General features: G+C 40.8%; 1 protein-coding gene across 11 annotated transcripts in view; it reads left to right on the top strand.

Annotated features, from left to right (window-relative positions):
* The window catches only part of IQSEC1 (IQ motif and Sec7 domain ArfGEF 1), an 830,222-nt gene that overhangs the window by 781,253 nt on the left and 29,155 nt on the right, over positions 1-19,814 (top strand). For all 11 annotated transcript variants that reach the window (XM_056524209.1, XM_056524210.1, XM_056524198.1 and 8 more), the window contains 6 exons: positions 767-889; positions 3,586-3,752; positions 6,220-6,359; positions 7,559-7,588; positions 11,468-11,593; positions 13,189-13,288. In XM_056524209.1, the coding sequence (XP_056380184.1) occupies positions 767-889; positions 3,586-3,752; positions 6,220-6,359; positions 7,559-7,588; positions 11,468-11,593; positions 13,189-13,288 (686 nt within the window). The remainder of the gene's footprint in view (positions 1-766; positions 890-3,585; positions 3,753-6,219; positions 6,360-7,558; positions 7,589-11,467; positions 11,594-13,188; positions 13,289-19,814) is intronic.

The raw sequence follows: 19,814 nt of genomic DNA on the forward strand, positions 1-19,814 counted from the left end.
TGCTTCGGCCATAGTGGCTGATTTTGAATAATTTTGGTTCCATTTATCAAAGAGCAGGAAGATCCTGGATCCACAGAGGGATTTTACTATAAGACAGTGCGATAAATCTGTCTTATTCAGTAGTTTGACTAAGGAATACGTCAGATTCAAAGTTATAAGTCTGCTGTATTCATAAGCTGAACGCTCCACCCGCATCTTCCAGTACCTCTCACTAGTGATTGATGGCTGTCATGTACATGTTGAAATACCTGGCAGCCAGAGATCATTGCTGAGAGGGAAGGAAGAATGGACACCCCTCGCGAATAACTATAAATATACTTTAATAGCTACTATTAGTCAAATGGCACAGTATTGTTATGTCAGCATTGTAAAGTGATAAATCTCCTTTAAGTGCATGGCGACATGTAGACCATTTTCCCCTTTGACATTAATGTTGGATCCACATTCATTTTACCATATATTGCTTGCATATTTATGATCCCTGTACAATCTACAAATGGTCTTCCTCTGAACCATGGCGATCCATCAGACTGGTCACAGATATTTTTTGTTGCATTGCACATGTGATGGGATTTTCAGTTTTTTTGTCACGTCATTTGTGATCGCCAAGAGATGGGGACATTTGGAATTAAGCAGTTGGCCGCCGTTTAATTACTAAATAACATATAATGCTAATAATTTAATATACTTAAAGCTACCTAATTTCCTCACAGCTCTGGCTCCCAGCTGGGAGGCTAAACAATGCAAATGTGATTCTGTGTTCCAGCTGCGTGGTTGATGAGATGGATTTTTCAGCCATGGAGTTAGATGAAGCTCTCAGGAAGTTCCAAGCTCATATACGGGTACAGGGAGAAGCCCAGAAAGTGGAGAGACTCATCGAAGCATTTAGGTATGCATTCTGGACTCATTTTCCATTCTGTCGTATGTGTTTTGTTGTCATGTGTAGGTATATAGAGTGTTTTTCGAGGTAGTACACAAGGTTGGCAGGTGGAAATAACACATCAGGAATTCAGAATATGTGGAGCTGCAAACAGTTAGTAAAAGATTTAAGCTTCACTAAGCTCTTGCAGTTTGACTTAAGCAGAGTCAGATGGTCATGGCTCGGTTGTGTGGAATTTAAACAGCATGTGTGAAAACACTAGGGAGGGATGAGCCGTCCCTGGAAATACAGCGCCTGCATCTGAAGGTCAGGGATGAGGAATACATTTCATGGGCCGATCTCTGCTCTTACATGTAGAAAAGCATTGGACTGCAGGCGGTTACTGGAAAATAAACTGTGATTTGTGGTTCATTAAACACGGAAAACAAAGCCACAATCCACTGATACGGACATATGTGAAGTCATCTCAGCAAGACGGGTAATCTGCACTTCCTTGACCACAGTTGGCCAACTTGCACTGTATGTTCTTCCAGATGCTCTTCTACCATATGATGCCCGCTAGCAGCTGCTGATGTTACAAGCATTCATATGGATCACCCATCAAACAGTGCCCACCATCTGGAACTTGTACTTGCATAGTTCAGTTTCAGTACTAATAATGGTTTCATTTTCAACACGTTTAAGTTAATAAAGATATACAATTTAGATAGGGGCATACATTTCAGAGAAAGGGCCCTGTCAACAGTCTAAATATTTTTTTTCCCTTCCAATTTTGTGTAGAAAATACATAAAGCAGGGGAAAACAGCACTACTTGGTGTGATACCACCACAACAAACAATCTTCAGTACAGACTGCAATGAAATGAGTTGTGCTATAAATAGGATACAACTCAACTGCTCCCTTTTCACAATTTCTTCTAATGGTGCTTGGGCCAGAAATGTGCCAATTGCCACTTTTTTCACAACTAGAACACTGTTCCCATTAGCAGGAGTGGAAATCTTGGGTGAGTTCCCACCCTTTTTTTCCAGGACTAGACCCCTGACTGCAGGTGTAGGCAACCTTTTGATAGCAGTGTGGGCAAAAAATGTTAAGCTGCTCGGTGTGCTGGAAATATGGGTGTGGCTTATGGGTGTGGTATTTTGTGGGTGCAGCTTATGGGGGGTGTCTTGTCACTGAGGTATTTTTTCAGGATTTTCCCTGTATATTATCCTCACTGTGACGACCTTACAGTGAGGACAATACAGAGAAATGGGGATTGCACACAACAGCCAATAAAGTTTTTCTGTAGCAAGGATAACCATTTTAATCCCAACCTGCAGTATTACCCCCTGCATAATACAGACCCCAGAATCACACCCACTGCATAATACAGACCCCAGAATTACACCCACTCCATAATATTGACCCCAGAATCACACCCCACTGCAAAATACAGACCCCAGAATGACACCCCACTGCATAATACAGACCCCAGAATCACACCCATTGCATAATGCAGACCCCAGAATCACACCCACTGCATAATACAGACCCCAGAATCACACCCACTGCATAATATTGACCCCAGAATCACACCCATTGCATAATGCAGACCCCAGAATCATACCCACTCCATAATACAGACCCCAGAATCACACCCCACTGCAAAATACAGACCCCAGAATGACACCCCACTGCATAATACAGACCCCAGAATGACGTCTTCTTTTATCAGAGTCCTATGTTTCATCATCTGGCCTGGACCTCCACAAAGACTTCTCCTAGCTATGATTTGTCTCTGCAGAATCTAACAGACACACATTTTAGGAATACCCCCTTAAGACCTAAGAACTACTTTTTATCCTTTTTGTAAACTGTATGTATGCTTCCAGTAAGTTTAGCTTTCACCTGGAATATCCATGTATGGATGCCCCGAGGCTCACTAGAGAACATTTGTCTACTGAGACAATTACATAATGCTCTCATATGTCATCCTCTGAGCACTGTGCTGTAGGATATGGCTCCGATGCTGCGATTCTGAGATTTAACATCTATTACATTTTCATTCATTAGCGGTCCCATTAGAGAATACATACAGCATATGCACCACGAGACCTTACATAGATTGATATACAGGAAAACAACACCTAAAGGAAGCTAGAAAGACCTGGAGCTTCTCAATTTGACAATTTCTTATAGAGACACAAAGCCTCTATTATACAATAATCTGGACTTTCTGCTCACTGAGCCTGAATAAGGACCACCACCATGCCCGACAGGAAAACAAGATCTAAAACCTGACAATGTGCTTCTTTTACATTGCAGCTCTAGTGTTATAAAATGCAGAGTTTGAATTGTCTTGTTGACTCTTAGGAAAGACATGTAGCCTTTCTGGAAGAAACATATATCTATCATATGATTAAAAATAGAAAATGATATAAGGGCAGGCTAGATGGCTAAAATCTTCTACTGTAGGTTTCTGTTCCTCTTCGTTCTGTTCCCTCAGCCAGACAACGTGCACTTATAATGTAAAACAATAAATTGTATGTTGTGTTTAGGCCACATACTGTAAGTTTTCTTTACCACGTGATAAAAAACCCCATTCAGTATGTTATAACTCTATTTATTATGGAATCATGTGTATTCTTGTAAACAAACCCAACTCGTCCTTTGGATCTTAGGGAGTAGAATGAGTTATACATGATGTTCTGATCTTGTATTACAGCCAGAGGTATTGCATCTGTAACCCTGGTGTTGTCAGGCAGTTCCGGAATCCAGATACCATCTTCATCTTGGCCTTTGCAATCATCCTTCTCAACACTGACATGTATAGCCCCAATGTCAAGCCTGAGCGAAAGATGAAGCTGGAGGATTTTGTAAAGAATTTACGAGGTAACAGATGTTCACGTTCAATACTCTATTCTACTGTCAAATAGATAGATAGATAAACAGACAGATAGATAGATTGACATGAGATGGATAGTTTGATAGATAGATAGATAGATAATGTATGTCTAGCAAGTATGCCTGAAAAGCTTCCAATGTACATACTACAGCCCCCATTGTGTTATATTAGACTGATGTATACAGGCCAGTCGGAGGCCAAGAGGATACTCTTTTAACTGTAATCTGGCATGTATACATCAGTAAGTCACCAAAAAAGGTATAGAATATGCTATTATTATTATTATATGCTTACAATGGTATCTAGTTAGAAAAATAAATGTACGTTAAATGTATTTTTTTTCACACTAGTACCCTGTGGGTGATGGTGGCCACTATATTATATTTGTCACAGGCATCCATTTAAAGTATGCATCCCAGCATATACGTTAAATGGAGGCCAAATGTGATGTGCAAGCTGAGCAATCTAGATATATATATAAAACTCAATGTGTGTATGTGTGTGTGTATGTATGTATGTGTGTGTATGTGTGTATGTGTATGTGTGTGTGTGTGTGTGTGTGTGTATGTATGTATGTGTGTGTATGTGTGTATGTTCCAGCATCACGTCCAAACGGCTAAAAATATTATCATGAAACTTGGCACACATGTTATTTATATGTCAACAAAAAACATAGGATAGGTGATTTAACCCTTACTCACCCCCATTTGCCAGGGTCGGGGTTTTCGTTTAAAGTCCCATACAAGTCTATGGGAAATACATGTTACTGCATAACTTCCAAACAGCTGGAGATATTTCGATAATACTTGGTCACATGTTATTTATAAGGCCACTTAAAATATAGGATAGTTATTTTAACCCTTAACTACCCCCATTTGTGAGGGTCAGGGTTTTTGTTTAAAGTCCCATGCAAATCAATGGGAAATGTATGTTTCCACATAACTTCTGTACGGCTGGAGATATTTCAATACCTGATACACATATTATGGGTCGGGATAGGAGGTCGAGATATGATGTCGAGAAAGGAGAATAGGAAAGGAGGAAGGGATAGGAGGTCGGGATAGGAGGTCGAGATATGAGATCGAGATAGGAGGTCGGGATAGGAGGTCGAGATAGGAGGACGGGGTAGGAGGTCGAGATAGGAGGACGGGATATGAAGTCGAGATAGGAGGACGGGATATAAGGACGGGATAGGAGGTCGGGTTAGGAGGTCGGGATAGGAGGTCGAGATAGGATGTCGGGATAGGAGGACGGGATTGGAGGATGGGATAGGAGGTTGGGATAGGAGGTTGGGATAGGAGGTCGGGATAGGAGGTCGGGATAGGAGGTTGGGATAGGAAGACGGGATATAAGGACGGGATAGGAGGTTGGGTTAGGAGGTTGGGTTAGGAGGTCGAGATAGGAGGTCGAGATAGGATGTCAGGATTGGAGGACGGGATAGGAGGTCGGGAAAGGAGGACAGGAAAGGAGGTCGAGATAGGAGGTCGGGATAGGAGGTCGGGATAGGAGGTCGGGATAGGAGGTCGGGATAGGCGGTCGAGATAGGAGGACGAGATATAAGGACGGGATAGGAGGTTGGGTTAGGAGGTCGGGATAGGATGTCAGGATTGGAGGAAGGGATAGGAGGATGGGAAAGGAGGACGAGATAGGAGGCCGGGATAGGAGGTCGAGATAGGAGGACGGGATAGGAGGTCGGGATGGTAAGTCGGGATAGGAGGTCGGGATACTAGGTTGGGACATGAGGACGGCATATGGGGTTGGGATATGACAACAATATATGAGGATGGGATATGAAGTCAAAAGCTTCCTCCTTTGTTTATTTTCCTCCCCAACAAGGATTAGGAAGGAAAAACCGGGCAACACTGAGTACTCAGCTAGTAGATGGATATAAATAGACACCAGAAGATATATGTTGAGATAAGGATGGATAGATAGATAGATGACATAAATGTATTTTGTCTGCCTATTCCCCTTACAAAGAACACAAAGTGACATCCATTGTAAACATGACCACTTACAAACCTCAGCATTAAAGTTGATGACATACCTAGTGCGGATATTTTTAAGAACATGATTTAATTCATCAGGATAGTCCAGTGATCTTTGGAAGTATCTCAAAAGGCAGATAAATCACTTTTGTAATGATAAAGAAAGCCCTTCCGTGCATAATGTGGATTTTATATACTTCTGGGTAATTAAACAATGCTGCCTGGCATGGCGGGTAATGAATGCATAACAAGTAACGGTGCGAATATCATTTTCACGCTGAACCAACTATCCAGAAAAAGGCTGTTGTGGTGCCCGGGCTAATTGTCAATTCAGAACGTGCTTGTCCATCCCTGAAAAACAGCGATATGTGCGATCATTGTCCTTGGGCCTGACCTTGCAGAGACATCAGCAGTAACAAGCCATAATGTCTCGTCCTCTGGTAATGAGAACTGTCACTCTCTGCAGGTGTGGACGATGGCGAGGACATCCCGCGAGAGATGCTAATAGGCATTTATGAGCGCATCCGTAAGCGTGAACTCAAAACTAATGAAGATCATGTATCTCAAGTTCAGAAGGTTGAAAAACTTATTGTAGGCAAGAAGCCGGTAAGTTATGGTAAAATAATTTGCGCTGACAGTCGTCATGTTTTACTACAATATATCACTTGAATTTTTCTTTTAAATATTTAAAATAGCACAGAAAAGTGATAAAAACGTGTAGATAAATAGGTTGACCAACAAGCCATAAGTGCCTCTGAAATGCCCACAGTGACCTAGCACAGGGTAGGTGATAAATGTTGTTCCATCTGTGTCGCAACCCTTTGTTAACTGGCTGTTACGAAGTCCTTGGCTTTCACCGTATTCTGCTTTCCTGTAATACTCACACTATATGTTGTTGCACATCTTATATACACATTTTATTATTATGGATTATTCCGTTAACCTAACAGAAATTTGGGAAGATGCCAATTGGCAACCCAAAGTGCAAATCCCAGCAACACCTCCCCTACCCGGATAAATCAGTCTGCTCCGGTGATACATTGATGGACTTTGGTCAACTTCTGGGCTTTTTTTTAATTTTTTTTTATAATGTTCAAAAACAGATTATATGTTCTGTGTAATAAATTACATCATCAGAATCTGTACGTCTCATGATGGAAGGAAAACTTGTTTTATTGCTTCCCACATATTAGTGCCCTCTGAACTGAAATGTCAATGTTGCTGCAGTGATCCCATCCCTCAGGCCCTGTCTCTTCATTGACTCTAGTTCAGCTGGAAGTAACCATTCCTACCCCTGCAGGAAGCTGCGGCCGACACGCCCCCTTCATGTATCTCTATGGGATACATGGAGGGGGCGTGTTGGCTGCCGCTACATGCGGGGGTCGGCACGCCCCCTTCAGCAGACTGACGGGCCCTGATCAGGAGATTGCGGGGGGTCCCAGCGGTCGGACCCCCTGCGATCTATAACTTAACTTATCCTTTATCCAAAGGATAGGGGATATCTTTCACTACACTACTCCTTTAATTTATCTTCAACAAAGCCAAAGATCCCTGGAAATAACACTTCAAGTGGTAGCAATAACTTCCCATTGGTCTCATCAAGTCCCATAATGAAACTATAAAACCAATAATATATTGTAATTTATTGATGCTTGCCAATTTTTTACACGTGATGTTAAAAGTTTTATGCAAGTGTTTTTTTCATCTAATTCTTCATGTTGGAGTCCCAGCCTGGTTGTCTTGTCACTGCATTATGTATTTTTTTTTTTATTGCTAATGATTTTATGTGTGTCTCTTTACTGTAGATTGGATCCCTACACCATGGACTTGGCTGTGTAGGTATTCGTTTTGTTAACATTTTTTTTCTAAACTCTAGTAGAACCCGTCTAATGTTCTGATCTGTTCTTGAGTTCTCATAAAGTCTGAAATGTGTTCATATGAATTTTCTGTGGGTGAGCAACCTACATTGGTCTCTATGCCCTTAGCCTCACCTGGTTCGTTCATACAGAGAACTGTATAGATACGTGTGTGTGTATATAAATATATATATATATATATATATATATATATATATATATATATATATATATATATACACACACACACACACACACACTTTTAGTGACCTATGTACTTGATATGTTCCTTCATTTAGATATCAGTTTTGGGCCTGTTCCTTGCAAAGGTATTTTCTGCATCTTTCTATTATACTTGAATGACCATGACACTATAACTATATTTAACTATATAACTATAGCTTATTCTATAGAAGAGCCATGTACATATTAATATATCTAAGAACAAAGCAGATCGAGCTGCAGCTATTGCTTTTTTCTTGGATGTGTATTGGGCCTTGACCAAGGCCATCCTGCTGCGTGCACCACCTATATTGAGGACTTAATGTGCTGCTCTACAAATTTTGTTTTTATCTATCTATCTATATTTATCTTTCTGTCTATTTATCTTCTTCCAGAGGTAGGGCAGAACTTGAAAAAAGATGTTGGAGGGTGAAGGCTATGGTTGGACTCGGTCACAGTCCCAAAGATATCCACATGAAGAAAAATAGAAGCACTCCAGGTTCACATGGAAAAAGTGTAAGGCTTTTATTCACCACGTATCAGAGCGATATTTCGGTCGTCTCACACGGCCATTGTCAAGCTTGACAATGGCCGTGTGAGACGGCCGAAACGTCGCCCTGATGCGTGGTGAATAAAAGCCTTATACTTTTTCCACGTGAACCTGGAGTGCTGCTATTTTTCTTCATGTGGATATCTATCTATCTTTATATCTATCTATCGCTCCTCTATAGAATAACCCATAAAGTTATTTGTGTATAATAAAAAGATGCAGAAAATATCTTTGCAAGCAACAGGCCCCAAATTGATATCTAAATGAAGGAACATTTCACGTACATAAGATTTTTTTGGGGATATGAACAATATTTATCAGTAATAAAAAGGCCAATTTCTTAGTTTATTAACTCGTATGTTTATTGCTACTTTACTGAGAATATTTTTATTTAATTATTAAAATAAAGGTTAATTTATAATAATTTTTTGGTCACTATACACATGGCAGTTGATGTCATATTGATGCTAAGTAGTAACTTTTATTAGACCACATCACAGTGCTAATTTAGATTAGGTGCCATGGATTAGATCAGAGGTCCCAGTAGGATAAATTGGCTGTCCAGGCATGCTGAGAGTTGTAGTTTTGAAACAGCTGAAGGTACACTGGTTGGGAAACATTGATCTAGATCCTGACATGGCAATGTTGTCTGTTATCAATGTAAATTTGTAGGAGATATGACTGCCTGACCCTCATTTTTCACTACAACAAAGTGGCAACCCTGCTACTTTGTTTCCTGGCGGTTCTGCTTAGCCTTTTTCCTAATCTATATAGTTGATCATTTAAAGACATTCGCCCACTGTGCAGCCTCCTGAAAAAAAAAACAGATCAGAGACGACAGGAGACACAATACTTTACACAGATATTGATGCCATATTTAGCTTTCAAAGTTTTTGATGAGACAACCGCAGTAATAAGTTTTTGGATGTTTTTATGTTTGTTATTTGTAGAAATATTATGTCAGCAGTGACTATGCCTTGTGTCTGTCAAACATCCCTTGATATCATCCCTTGAGCATTTATTTATGTACATGTTTACATGTATCTATGTAGGTTCAGCAATAGGCTTAATAAGAAGATTTAAGAAAAATCTGACATGGTGGAATACAGGTCTATGGTATTCATTGTCTGGGGAGCATTGAATACTTAAAAATATAAATAGGTCCTTCTAGTCCTGAAGTTGGGAAGTCCTGCTATCCTATATGGCCATAAGTAGTTTAGCTTACTATAAGGATGTAGTAAACATGAGGGGGGATATTTATCAAAACCTGTCCAGAGGAAAAGTTGCCCAAAGCTACCAATCAGATTGCTTCTTTCAAGGAGAGATCTGATTGGTTGCTATGGGCAACTTTTCCTCTGGAAAGGTTTTGATAAATCTCCCCTGAAGTGCCTTGGTTATGGTGAAATCAAGATGGTGTACATCAGGAGTGATCTCTAACCTAAGAAAAGTCTATGCAGAATGCCAAAGGATCATGGATGATGAAGTTAATTTGAAGTAAATTCTGTGAATTTACCTAAACCAAATGTATATTTTTTACTTCTGATAAAAACTCATTGGGTGTTTTAAAGTACAGGGTTTTGTTTTGTTTTCTATGCCATTGAAACACTTGCTGCAGTTGTTTTTCTCAACCAAAGCCAAAAGTGATTCCAGCTGGAAGAAGAAATATAGGGTTCTTCCTTTATATTTCCCATTACTGGTTTTGGCTCCGAAAACGGCAACTGCAGTCCATTCTTTAGCCGTCATGTTGGATAGCAGGAGAAGCTGAGCAGATTGATATATAGTTTTGTGGAAAAAGATCCTGGATAACTTGTTGTGCAATCATGTAACTCCCTACATGTTTTGGACTATGTAGTCAAGTGGGTGGTCCTACTCAGTGATTGACAGTTCTTTCTGCATGAGTAGGACAGCCCACTAGACTAATTAGTCCAGAATGAGCAGAGAGTTAATAACAAGTTCTCCTGGAACTTTTCTTACAAAACTATACATCATTCAGCAAATCTTCTCCTGCTCCATGACAAGAAGCCACATGGAGTGCACTTTAAATGTGAAAGGTCCCGTAAAGGTTATGGACACCTTTGCACTGAATTGTTTTATTCATTAGTTTCCTAAATACAAAATGAAACAACGTTCTAAATATTCTTCTAAGAAATGTCCTACTACAGTATTTAGCTTCTGCTCAGAGAAATATAAAACAAATCTGTCAGAAGGACTTTTTGCAGTCTGTCAGAGATAGCATCAGGGAGGGGGGATGATTACATACCGGCTTAGACCAAGGCACACGGAGAGATAATCCTTGGAAGACAGACAGCTCACACAGGTTGTAGATGAGTAGGAAAGGCATTTTTTTTTTGAGGAAAATTATATAGGTTGTGCATAAGTGTAGACAGAATACAGAGGTCATACAGCAAACTGTAGTGGCTATAGAAAGGAAACTAAGCAAACTTTTTTTTATAAAGACCTATGGAGAAAGTGTTTTTGCACCATGTTGAGTACAAAGCAAAAATAAAAAATGCATTCAGGTGTTTATAGCCTTTAGGGTAGGGTCCCACTTGCCGTATTTTACTACATATTTGCTGTTTCGTATTTACCTACCCATTTAAGTCAATGTATTTTGCTCCCTATCGACTTCAATGTGTAGGAAAATATGCAGCTGCAAAATAAGGCGTGTGTACCCTACCCTTAAAGGGGTACTCCGCTGCTCAGCGTTTGGAACACTGTTCCAAATGCTGGAGCCGGCGCCGGGAGCTCCTGACGTCATAACAACGCCCCCTCATGATGTCATGCCCCGCCCCCTCAATGCAAGTCTATGGGAGGGGGCGTGACAGCTCTCACGCCCCCTCCCATAGACTTGCATTGAGGGGGCGGGGCGTGACATCAAGAGAGGGTGGGGCTATGACATCACGAGCTCCTGCCACAGTCTCCAGGATTTGGAACAGTTTTTTCCAAATGTTGAGCAGCGGAGTACCCCTTTATGCAGATAATAGAGTTCTTGTAGCCCTATCAAACTTCTCCTCCACTTTTTGGTCAAAAACTTTAGTTTCGGATCCTGACAACCTCATATGAATTCTGTATTTGTCTATTTACAGGTCCTTTCCTTACCACATCGAAGACTGGTCTGCTACTGTCGTCTTTTTGAAGTTCCTGACCCAAACAAACCCCAAAAGCTTGGTTTACATCAGAGAGAAATTTTCCTGTTTAATGACTTGCTAGTGGTATGTATTGGGTTAAGCGGAGTCTATGACCGGAAATTACAACGTCAGACATAATTTAGTCAGGATACTTCATTATTAATACAGACTGCCAGTAGTGCTCGGGAGGAGATAGACTTGCTTCTTGGTTCAGGATAGTAGACTGTCCACACAATATTTTATTTGTACGGTTAAAATCTTCCAAAACTGTTAAAAGTTTTATCGCTATAAATTTTGTGCTTTCATCCTGTTTCAAAAATAGATTTGGAGATCAAAGAGATGCGTCCTCTTCATAATCTATACATTTATGTAAGGCTGACGCTGCCGGCATTATAAAAGCAGCTTTGTAAAACTGCAGATAAATAGGAGAAGCAGCGTGCTCTCTGTAAAGCGATGTTTGGCTTTTATACAGCTCGTTTACTTGTCTTTAATCCAAATCATTAGACGTAACATAGGCTACAAATAGACACATTATGGTTGAGGCTTTCCAGACTTTTTATACAAATGCTGGTAGTTAACAAAGCTAGAAGTCACCAGAAACTACCAATACCCTCAGAAAAAAGGATATTTAAATGAAGCTGTTCTCACACATTGTATTTAATCTGTTTAATGAGCTATAAACCGAGGGTTTATGACAAAAAAAAGGACAAAAAAATGGCAGTTTTTTTTATATTGGGCTAAATATAAAACAGCTGGTAATTCTCATTCATTAAAATTTCACAGCCAGAAAATGTAATGTAAGGACAATTTTGTGAACTATTTATAGAAAAAAAAGTTTAAAAACAAGCATGAAAGGCTCAAAATAGACAGAAATAACGGCAGAAAAAAAGTGCTGAAATTTATTGATTTTTTTGCATGAAAAACAACATCATCGGCATCTGTACATGGCAGTGAATGGGTTGAGCTATAGCACCAGACATAGCTACATGTACAGACCCACTGGGCCCCTTCATTATACTGATCATGGGTGTTAGACCCCCAAGTAATAAAAAAATATATATATATATCCATGACAGGCAAAAGACGGCTGCAGCACTCAAATGTAGTGAAAAAATTGTGGCAGCTTTAATCCATTAGAAAATACACAGATGCAGCGTTTCAGCTGCCAGTGCAGCCTTTTTCAAGCATGATTGAAAAAGGCTGCACTGGCAGCTGAAATGCTGCATCTGTGTATTTTCTAATGGATTAAAGCTGCCACAATTTTTTCACTACATTTGAGTGCTGCAGCCGTCTTTTGCCTGTCTACATTTGGGACCAGTGACCAGGGTCCATCCTGCTGCCTGCACCAAAGTCCTTCTTTTGTGGTGTGCTGCCCTCCGCTATACAATCTTCTCTATATATATATCCATGGATATTTATGCCTGAAAACCCCTTTTTAGCAATTCAGATGTTGCCCTGAATTTCCGTAAAATGGATTTAAATGTAGGTTTTTCAATAATATAGGATATTTCACAATCCAGCATTTATGAAGCATTAATTCCTGATTAAGAATCTTTTATTGTATCGTTTACACAATATCTAACATCTTATAAAATACACATTTGTATGTAGTAAACAATTACATGGTTAACATTTTGTTACAGATTGTGCTAAATGTTCATTTATTAACTACATTCCAGGTAACAAAAATCTTCCAGAAGAAGAAAAATTCAGTAACCTACAGCTTCCGACAGTCATTCTCCCTTTATGGAATGCAAGTTATGCTGTTTGAAAATCAGTGTAAGTTTTACATTGACTCTTCTTGGCTGTACATGGGGGGACATTTTTTTAGAGCAATGTCAATTACATTTTAGACACTTTTCGTCCTTGGGCTTTACTAGCATTACAACTCACCCTATTTGCTTTCTTTAGTATCTTTTTATACAGGTCTCACTGCCCTGTATGCTAATCTAGGGGTTCTGGCTGAACACTATTTCCTATTTACTATACTTCCATATAATTTTGTTCAGTCTAATGGCATCAGTATCTATCTTGCAGGGACTCATAATACAGTCATGTTTAAATTTATGATTTCTTCATTGACAACAATTGGGGCACAGACAACAGCAGAACTGAATACACTCCCCAAAGTCACAGCTAGGCTATCCTTCTCCTGAAGCCAGGCCCTGTATTTAAACACTCTGGCCAAAGTAGGGTGGCATGTTGGGGCACCCAGGGCATATGTTTTGTCAGCCATCCAGTTACACCCCTCACTCTACCTTAACAACAAACAGGATGGCAAAAGTATAGGCTGGCAGTGGAACTCTTAGAACATAGTGGTTTAACTGAGACTTGAGCATTAAAGTGGTACTCCGGTGAAAAACTTATTTTTTTAATCAACTGGTGCCAGAAAGTTAAACAGATTTGTAAATTACTTCTATTAAAAAATCTTAATTCTTCCTGTACTTATTAGCTGCTGAATACTACAGTGGAAATTCTTTTCTTTTTGTAACACAGAACTGTCTGCTGACATCACGAGCACAGTGCTCTCTGCTGACATCTCTGTCCATTTTAGGAACTGTCCAGAACAGCATATGTTTGCTATGGGGATTTCCTTTTACCCTGGACAGTTCCTAAAATGGACAGAGATGTCAGCAGAGAGCACTGTGCTCATGATGTCTGCAGACAGCTCTGTGTTTCAAACGGAAAAGAATTTCCACTGTAGTATTCAGCAGCTAATAAGTACAGGAAGGATTAAGATTTTTTAATAGAAGTAATTTACAAATCTGTTTAACTTTCTGACACCAGTTGATTTAAAAAAAAAAAGTTTTTCACCGGAGTACCCCTTTAAAACAGGATAAACTATTCTGTAAAAATGTCTTATTGGTTTCTGCTGGCTTTGATCTCAAAATACTGAATTCTTCCCGAGATTCATAATTGTGCAGTTTCTCAGTGATGACAGAGTAAATAGTATTCACCAGGAACCAAAGTAAATATCATGCTAGTTTATCTGCATTCAATGTAATTTACAATTACTGAAGGTGGAATATAATAAGATAAACCTCTCCTCTATTAAATGCAGTGTAAGCCATGTATATGTATAATGATAGTGCCCAGTAACACTTAGTCAGTGGTTAGCACTGTTGCCTTATAGTGCTGGGGTCCTCCTCATGTATGTGTGGGTTTTCTGTGGTTACTCTGGTTTCCTCCAACACCCCAAAATAAATAAATGAATAAAATGAATTATAGCTGTAGAAAAAACACAGTGTACATAGGGGGCCTAGCAAGAAACTGAAACAAAATGCTGCCCCCAACTTACATAATTTCCTCTTTCTTTCTTCAGTTCTCTAACCTCTGAGGAGCACTTGAAAGTGAAACCCACTTAAAGGGGTACTCCGGTGGAAAACATTTTTTATTTTTATTTTTTAAATCAACTGTTGCCAAAAAGTTAAACAGATTTGTAAATTACTTCTATTAAAAAATCTTATTCCTTACAGTACTTATTAGCTGCTGAATACTAAAGATGAAATTCTTTTCTTTTTTGAACACAGTGCTCTCTGCTGACATCTCTGTCCATTTTAGGAACTGTCCAGAGCAGCATATTTTTGCTATTGGGATTTTCTCCTACTCTGGACAGTTCCTAAAATGGACAGATATGTCAGCAGAGATCACTGTGGTCATGATGTCAGCAGAGAGCTCTGCATTCCAAAAAGAAAAGAATTTCCTCTGTAGTATTCAGAAGCTAATAAGTACTGGAAGGATTAAGATTTTTTAATAGAAGTAATTTACAAATCTGTTTAACTTTCTGGCACCAGTTGATTTAAAAAAAAAAAAAAAAGTTTCCCACCGGAATACACCTTTAACCCCTTAAGGACACATGACGTTCTCATACGTCTCCATTTCCGAGTCCTTAAGGACACATGACGTATGAGAACGTCATGTGTTTTACCGGCCCCCCGCAACCATCTGGAGCGGAGCCGGTCCCCGATGCCTGCTGAAATCGTTCAGCAGGCATCGGGGCATATCGCCCAGGGGGGTCATTATGACCCCCCATGTCGGCGATGGCCGCAGATCGCTGGACAATTCAGTCCAGCGATCTGCGGCGGATTCCGGGTCAATCGGGTCTCCAGTGACCCGATGACCCGGAATTATTGGCTGATCGGGGCCGTCAGAGACGGCCCCGATCAGCCAGAGCCAGCAGGGGTGAGGTGGCACTGGTGCCACCTCACGATCGCCCTGATTCGTCGGCCGGATTACCGGCCGACCAATCAGGGCGCCTGCTGCGGGTGTCACTCCCGCAACCCGCTCCGCCCCTCTTCCGGAGGACGTGAGCGGGTGCGGGAAGACGACCCCCGGTGCTGGGGACCCCGATCCCCGGCGCCCCTGTTGGGATCGGGGCCCCAGGAGCGACGGCCGCGGCGGAGACGACGAGGGACTGACCTGGTGAAGCGAGGATCGTTGGAGGTGAGTGACAGCCTCCTGCTGTTGCTTAGCAACAGCTCCCAGCATGCAAAAAGGGCATGCTGGGAGCTGTAGTTATGCAACAGCAGGAGGCAGACCACCACAACTCCCAGCATGCCCTTATGGGCATGCTGGGACTTGTAGTTTTGCAACAGCTGGAGGCACATTCTTTCTATGGAAAAGTGTACCTTCAGCTGTTGTGTAACTACAACTCCCAGCTTGCACAATCAGCTAAAGTGCATGCTGGGAGTTGTAGTGGTGCATCTGGTGGTTGCATAACTACAACTCCCAGCATGCCCGTTGGCTGTCGGTGACTGCTGAGAGTTGTAGTTTTGCAACAGCTGAAGGCACACTGAGTTAAGTAGTAAACCAGTGTATCTCCAGCTGTTGCATAACTACAATCCCCAGCATCCCCAGCCAAAGTAGTATGCCTCCAGCTGTTGCATAACTACAACACCCAGCATGCCCTTCCGCTGTCCGTACATGCTGGGGGTTGTAGCTTTTGCAACAGCTGAAGGCACACTGGTTGCAAAACACTGAGTTTGTTACCAAACTCGGTGTTTCACAACCAGTGTGCCTCCAGCTGTTGCAAAACTACAACTCCCAGCATGCACTGATAGACCGTACATGCTGGGAGTTGTAGTTTTGCAACAGCTGGATGTTCCCCCCCCCCAATGTGAACGTACAGGGTACACTCACATGGGCGGAGGATTACAGTTAGTATCCGGCTGCAAGTTTGAGGTGCGGCAAAATTTCTGCCGCAGCTCATACTGCCAGCGAGAAACTACTGTGAACCCCCCGCCCGTGTGACTGTACCCTAAAAACACTACACTACACTAACACAAAATAAAATAAAAAGTAAAAAACACTACATATACACATACCCCTACACAGCCCCCCTCCCCAATAAAAATAAAAAACATCTGGTACGCCACTGTTTCCAGAACGGAGCCTCCAGCGGTTGCAAAACTACAACTCCCAGCATGCACTGATAGACTGTACATGCTGGGAGTTGTAGTTTTGCAACAGCTGGATGTTCCCCCCCCCCCCCCCCCCCCCCCAATGTGAACGTACAGGGTACACTCACATGGGCGGAGGATTACAGTAAGTATCCGGCTGCAAGTTTGAGCTGCGTCAAATTTTCTGCCGTAGCTCAAACTGCCAGCGAGAAACTACTGTGAACCCCCGCCCGTGCGACTGTACCCTAAAAACACTACACTACACTAACATAAAATAAAAAGTAAAAAACACTACATATACACATACCCCTATACAACCCCCCTCCCCAATAAAAATGAAAAACGTCTGGTACGCCACTGTTTCCAAAACGGAGCCTCCAGCTGTTGCAAAACAACTACTCCCAGTATTGCCAGATAGCCGTTGACTGTCCAGGCATGCTGGGAGTTTTACAACAGCTGGAGGCCCCCTGTTTGGGAATCACTGGTGTAGAATACCCCTATGTCCACCCCTATGCAAGTCCCTAATTTAGGCCTCAAATGCGCATGGCGCTCTCACTTTGGAGCCCTGTCGTATTTCAAGGCAACAGTTTAGGGCCACATATGGGGTATCGCCGTACTCGGGAGAAATTGGGCTTCAAATTTTGGGGGGTATTTTCTGCTATTACCCTTTTAAAAAATGTAAAATTTTTGGGAAAACAAGCATTTTAGGTAAAAAAAATATATATTTTTTTACATATGCAAAAGTCGTGAAACACCTGTAGGGTATTAAGGTTCACATTACCCCTTGTTACGTTCCCCGAGGGGTCTGGTTTCCAAAATGGTATGCCATGTGTTTTTTTTTGCTGTCCTGGCACCATAGGGGCTTCCTAAATGCGGCATGCCCCCAGAGCAAAATTCGCTTTCAAAAAGCCAAATGTGACTCCTTCTCTTCTGAGACCTGTAGTGCGCCAGCAGAGCACTTTTCACACCCATATGGGGTGTTTTCTGAATCGGGAGAAATTGGGCTTCAAATTTTGGGGGGTATTTTCTGCTATTACCCTTTTTAAAATTGTAAAAATTTTGGGAAACCAAGCATTTTAGGTAAAAAAAATATATATTTTTTTACATATGCAAAAGTCGTGAAACACCTGTAGGGTATTAAGGTTCACATTACCCCTTGTTACGTTCCCAGAGGGGTCTAGTTTCCAAAATGGTATGCCATGTGTTTTTTTTTTGCTGTTCTGGCACCATAGGGGCTTCCTAAATGCGGCATGCCCCCAGAGCAAAATTTGCTTTCAAAAAGCCAAATGTTACTCCTTCTCTTCTGAGACCTGTAGTGCGCCAGCAGAGCACTTTTCACCCCCATATGGGGTGTTTTCTGAATCGGGAGAAATTGGGCTTCAAATTTTGGGGGGTATTTTCCGCTATTACCCTTTTTAAAAATGTAAACATTTTGGGAAAACAAGCATTTTAGGTAAAAAATAATTTTTTTTTTTTACATATGCAAAAGTCGTGAAACACCTGTAGGGCATTAAGGTTCACGTTACCCCTTGTTACGTTCCCCGAGGGGTCTAGTTTCCAAAATGGTATGCCATGTGTTTTTTTTTTGCTGTTCTGGCACCATAGGGGCTTCCTAAATGCTGCATGCCCCCAGAGCAAAATTTGCTTTCAAAAAGCCAAATGTGACTCCTTCTCTTCTGAGACCTGTAGTGCGCCAGCAGAGCACTTTTCACCCCCATATGGGGTGTTTTCTGTATCGGGAGAAATTGGGCTTCAAATTTTGGGGGGTATTTTCTGCTATTACCCTTTTTAAAAATGTAAAATTTTTGGGAAACCAAGCATTTTAGGTAAAAAAAATATATATTTTTTTTACATATGCAAAAGTCGTGAATCACCTGTAGGGTATTAAGGTTCACTTTACCCCTTGTTACGTTCCCTGAGGGGTCTAGTTTCCAAAATGGTATGCCATGTGTTTTTTTTTTGCTGTCCTGGCACCATAGGGGCTTCCTAAATGCGGCATGCCCCCCAAAAACCATTTGTCGCTCCTTCCCTTCTGAGCCCTCTACTGCGCCCGCCGAACAATTAACATAGACATATGAGGTATGTGCTTACTCGAGAGAAATTGGGTTTCAAATACAAGTAAACATTTTTTCCTTTTTATCCCTTGCAAAAATTCAAAAATTGGGTCTACAAGAACATGCGAGTGTAAAAAATGAAGATTTTGAATTTTCTCCTTCACTTTGCTGCTATTCCTGTGAAACACCTAAAGGGTTAATACACTTACTGAATGTTTTTTTGAATACTTTAGGGGGTGTAGTTTTCATAATGGGGTGTTTTATGGGGTATTTCTAATATGAAGACCCTTCAAATCCACTTCAAAACTGAACTGGTCCCTGAAAAATAGTGAGTTTGAAAATTTTGTGAAAAATTTCAAAATTGCTACTGAACTTTGAAGCCCTATGGTGTCTTCCAAAAGTAAAAACTCATAAATTTTATGATGCAAACATAAAGTAGACATATTGTATATGTGAACCCAAAAAAAATATATTTTGAATATCCATTTTCCTTACAAGCAGAGAGCTTCAAAGTTAGAAAAATGCAAAATTTTCATTTTTTTCATCAAATTTTGGGATTTTTCACCAAGAAAGGATGCAAGTTACCATAAAATTTTACCACTAAGTTAAAGTAGAATATGTCACGAAAAAACTATCTCGGAATCAGAATGATAACTAAAAGCATTCCAGAGTTATTAATGTTTAAAGTGACAGTGGTCAGAATTGCAAAAAATGCTCCGGTCCTTAAGGTATAAAATGGCCTGGTCCTTAAGGGGTTAAAGAGGTTTTACCATGAATATAAATAGGTATAAACTGATGCATTCTGGGAAATTAAATATATTCGCAATCTAGACAAGAAGCTGTCCTCTAGGT

Source organism: Hyla sarda, chromosome 6, assembly GCF_029499605.1.
Source record: "Hyla sarda isolate aHylSar1 chromosome 6, aHylSar1.hap1, whole genome shotgun sequence".
Lineage (NCBI taxonomy): Eukaryota > Metazoa > Chordata > Amphibia > Anura > Hylidae > Hyla > Hyla sarda.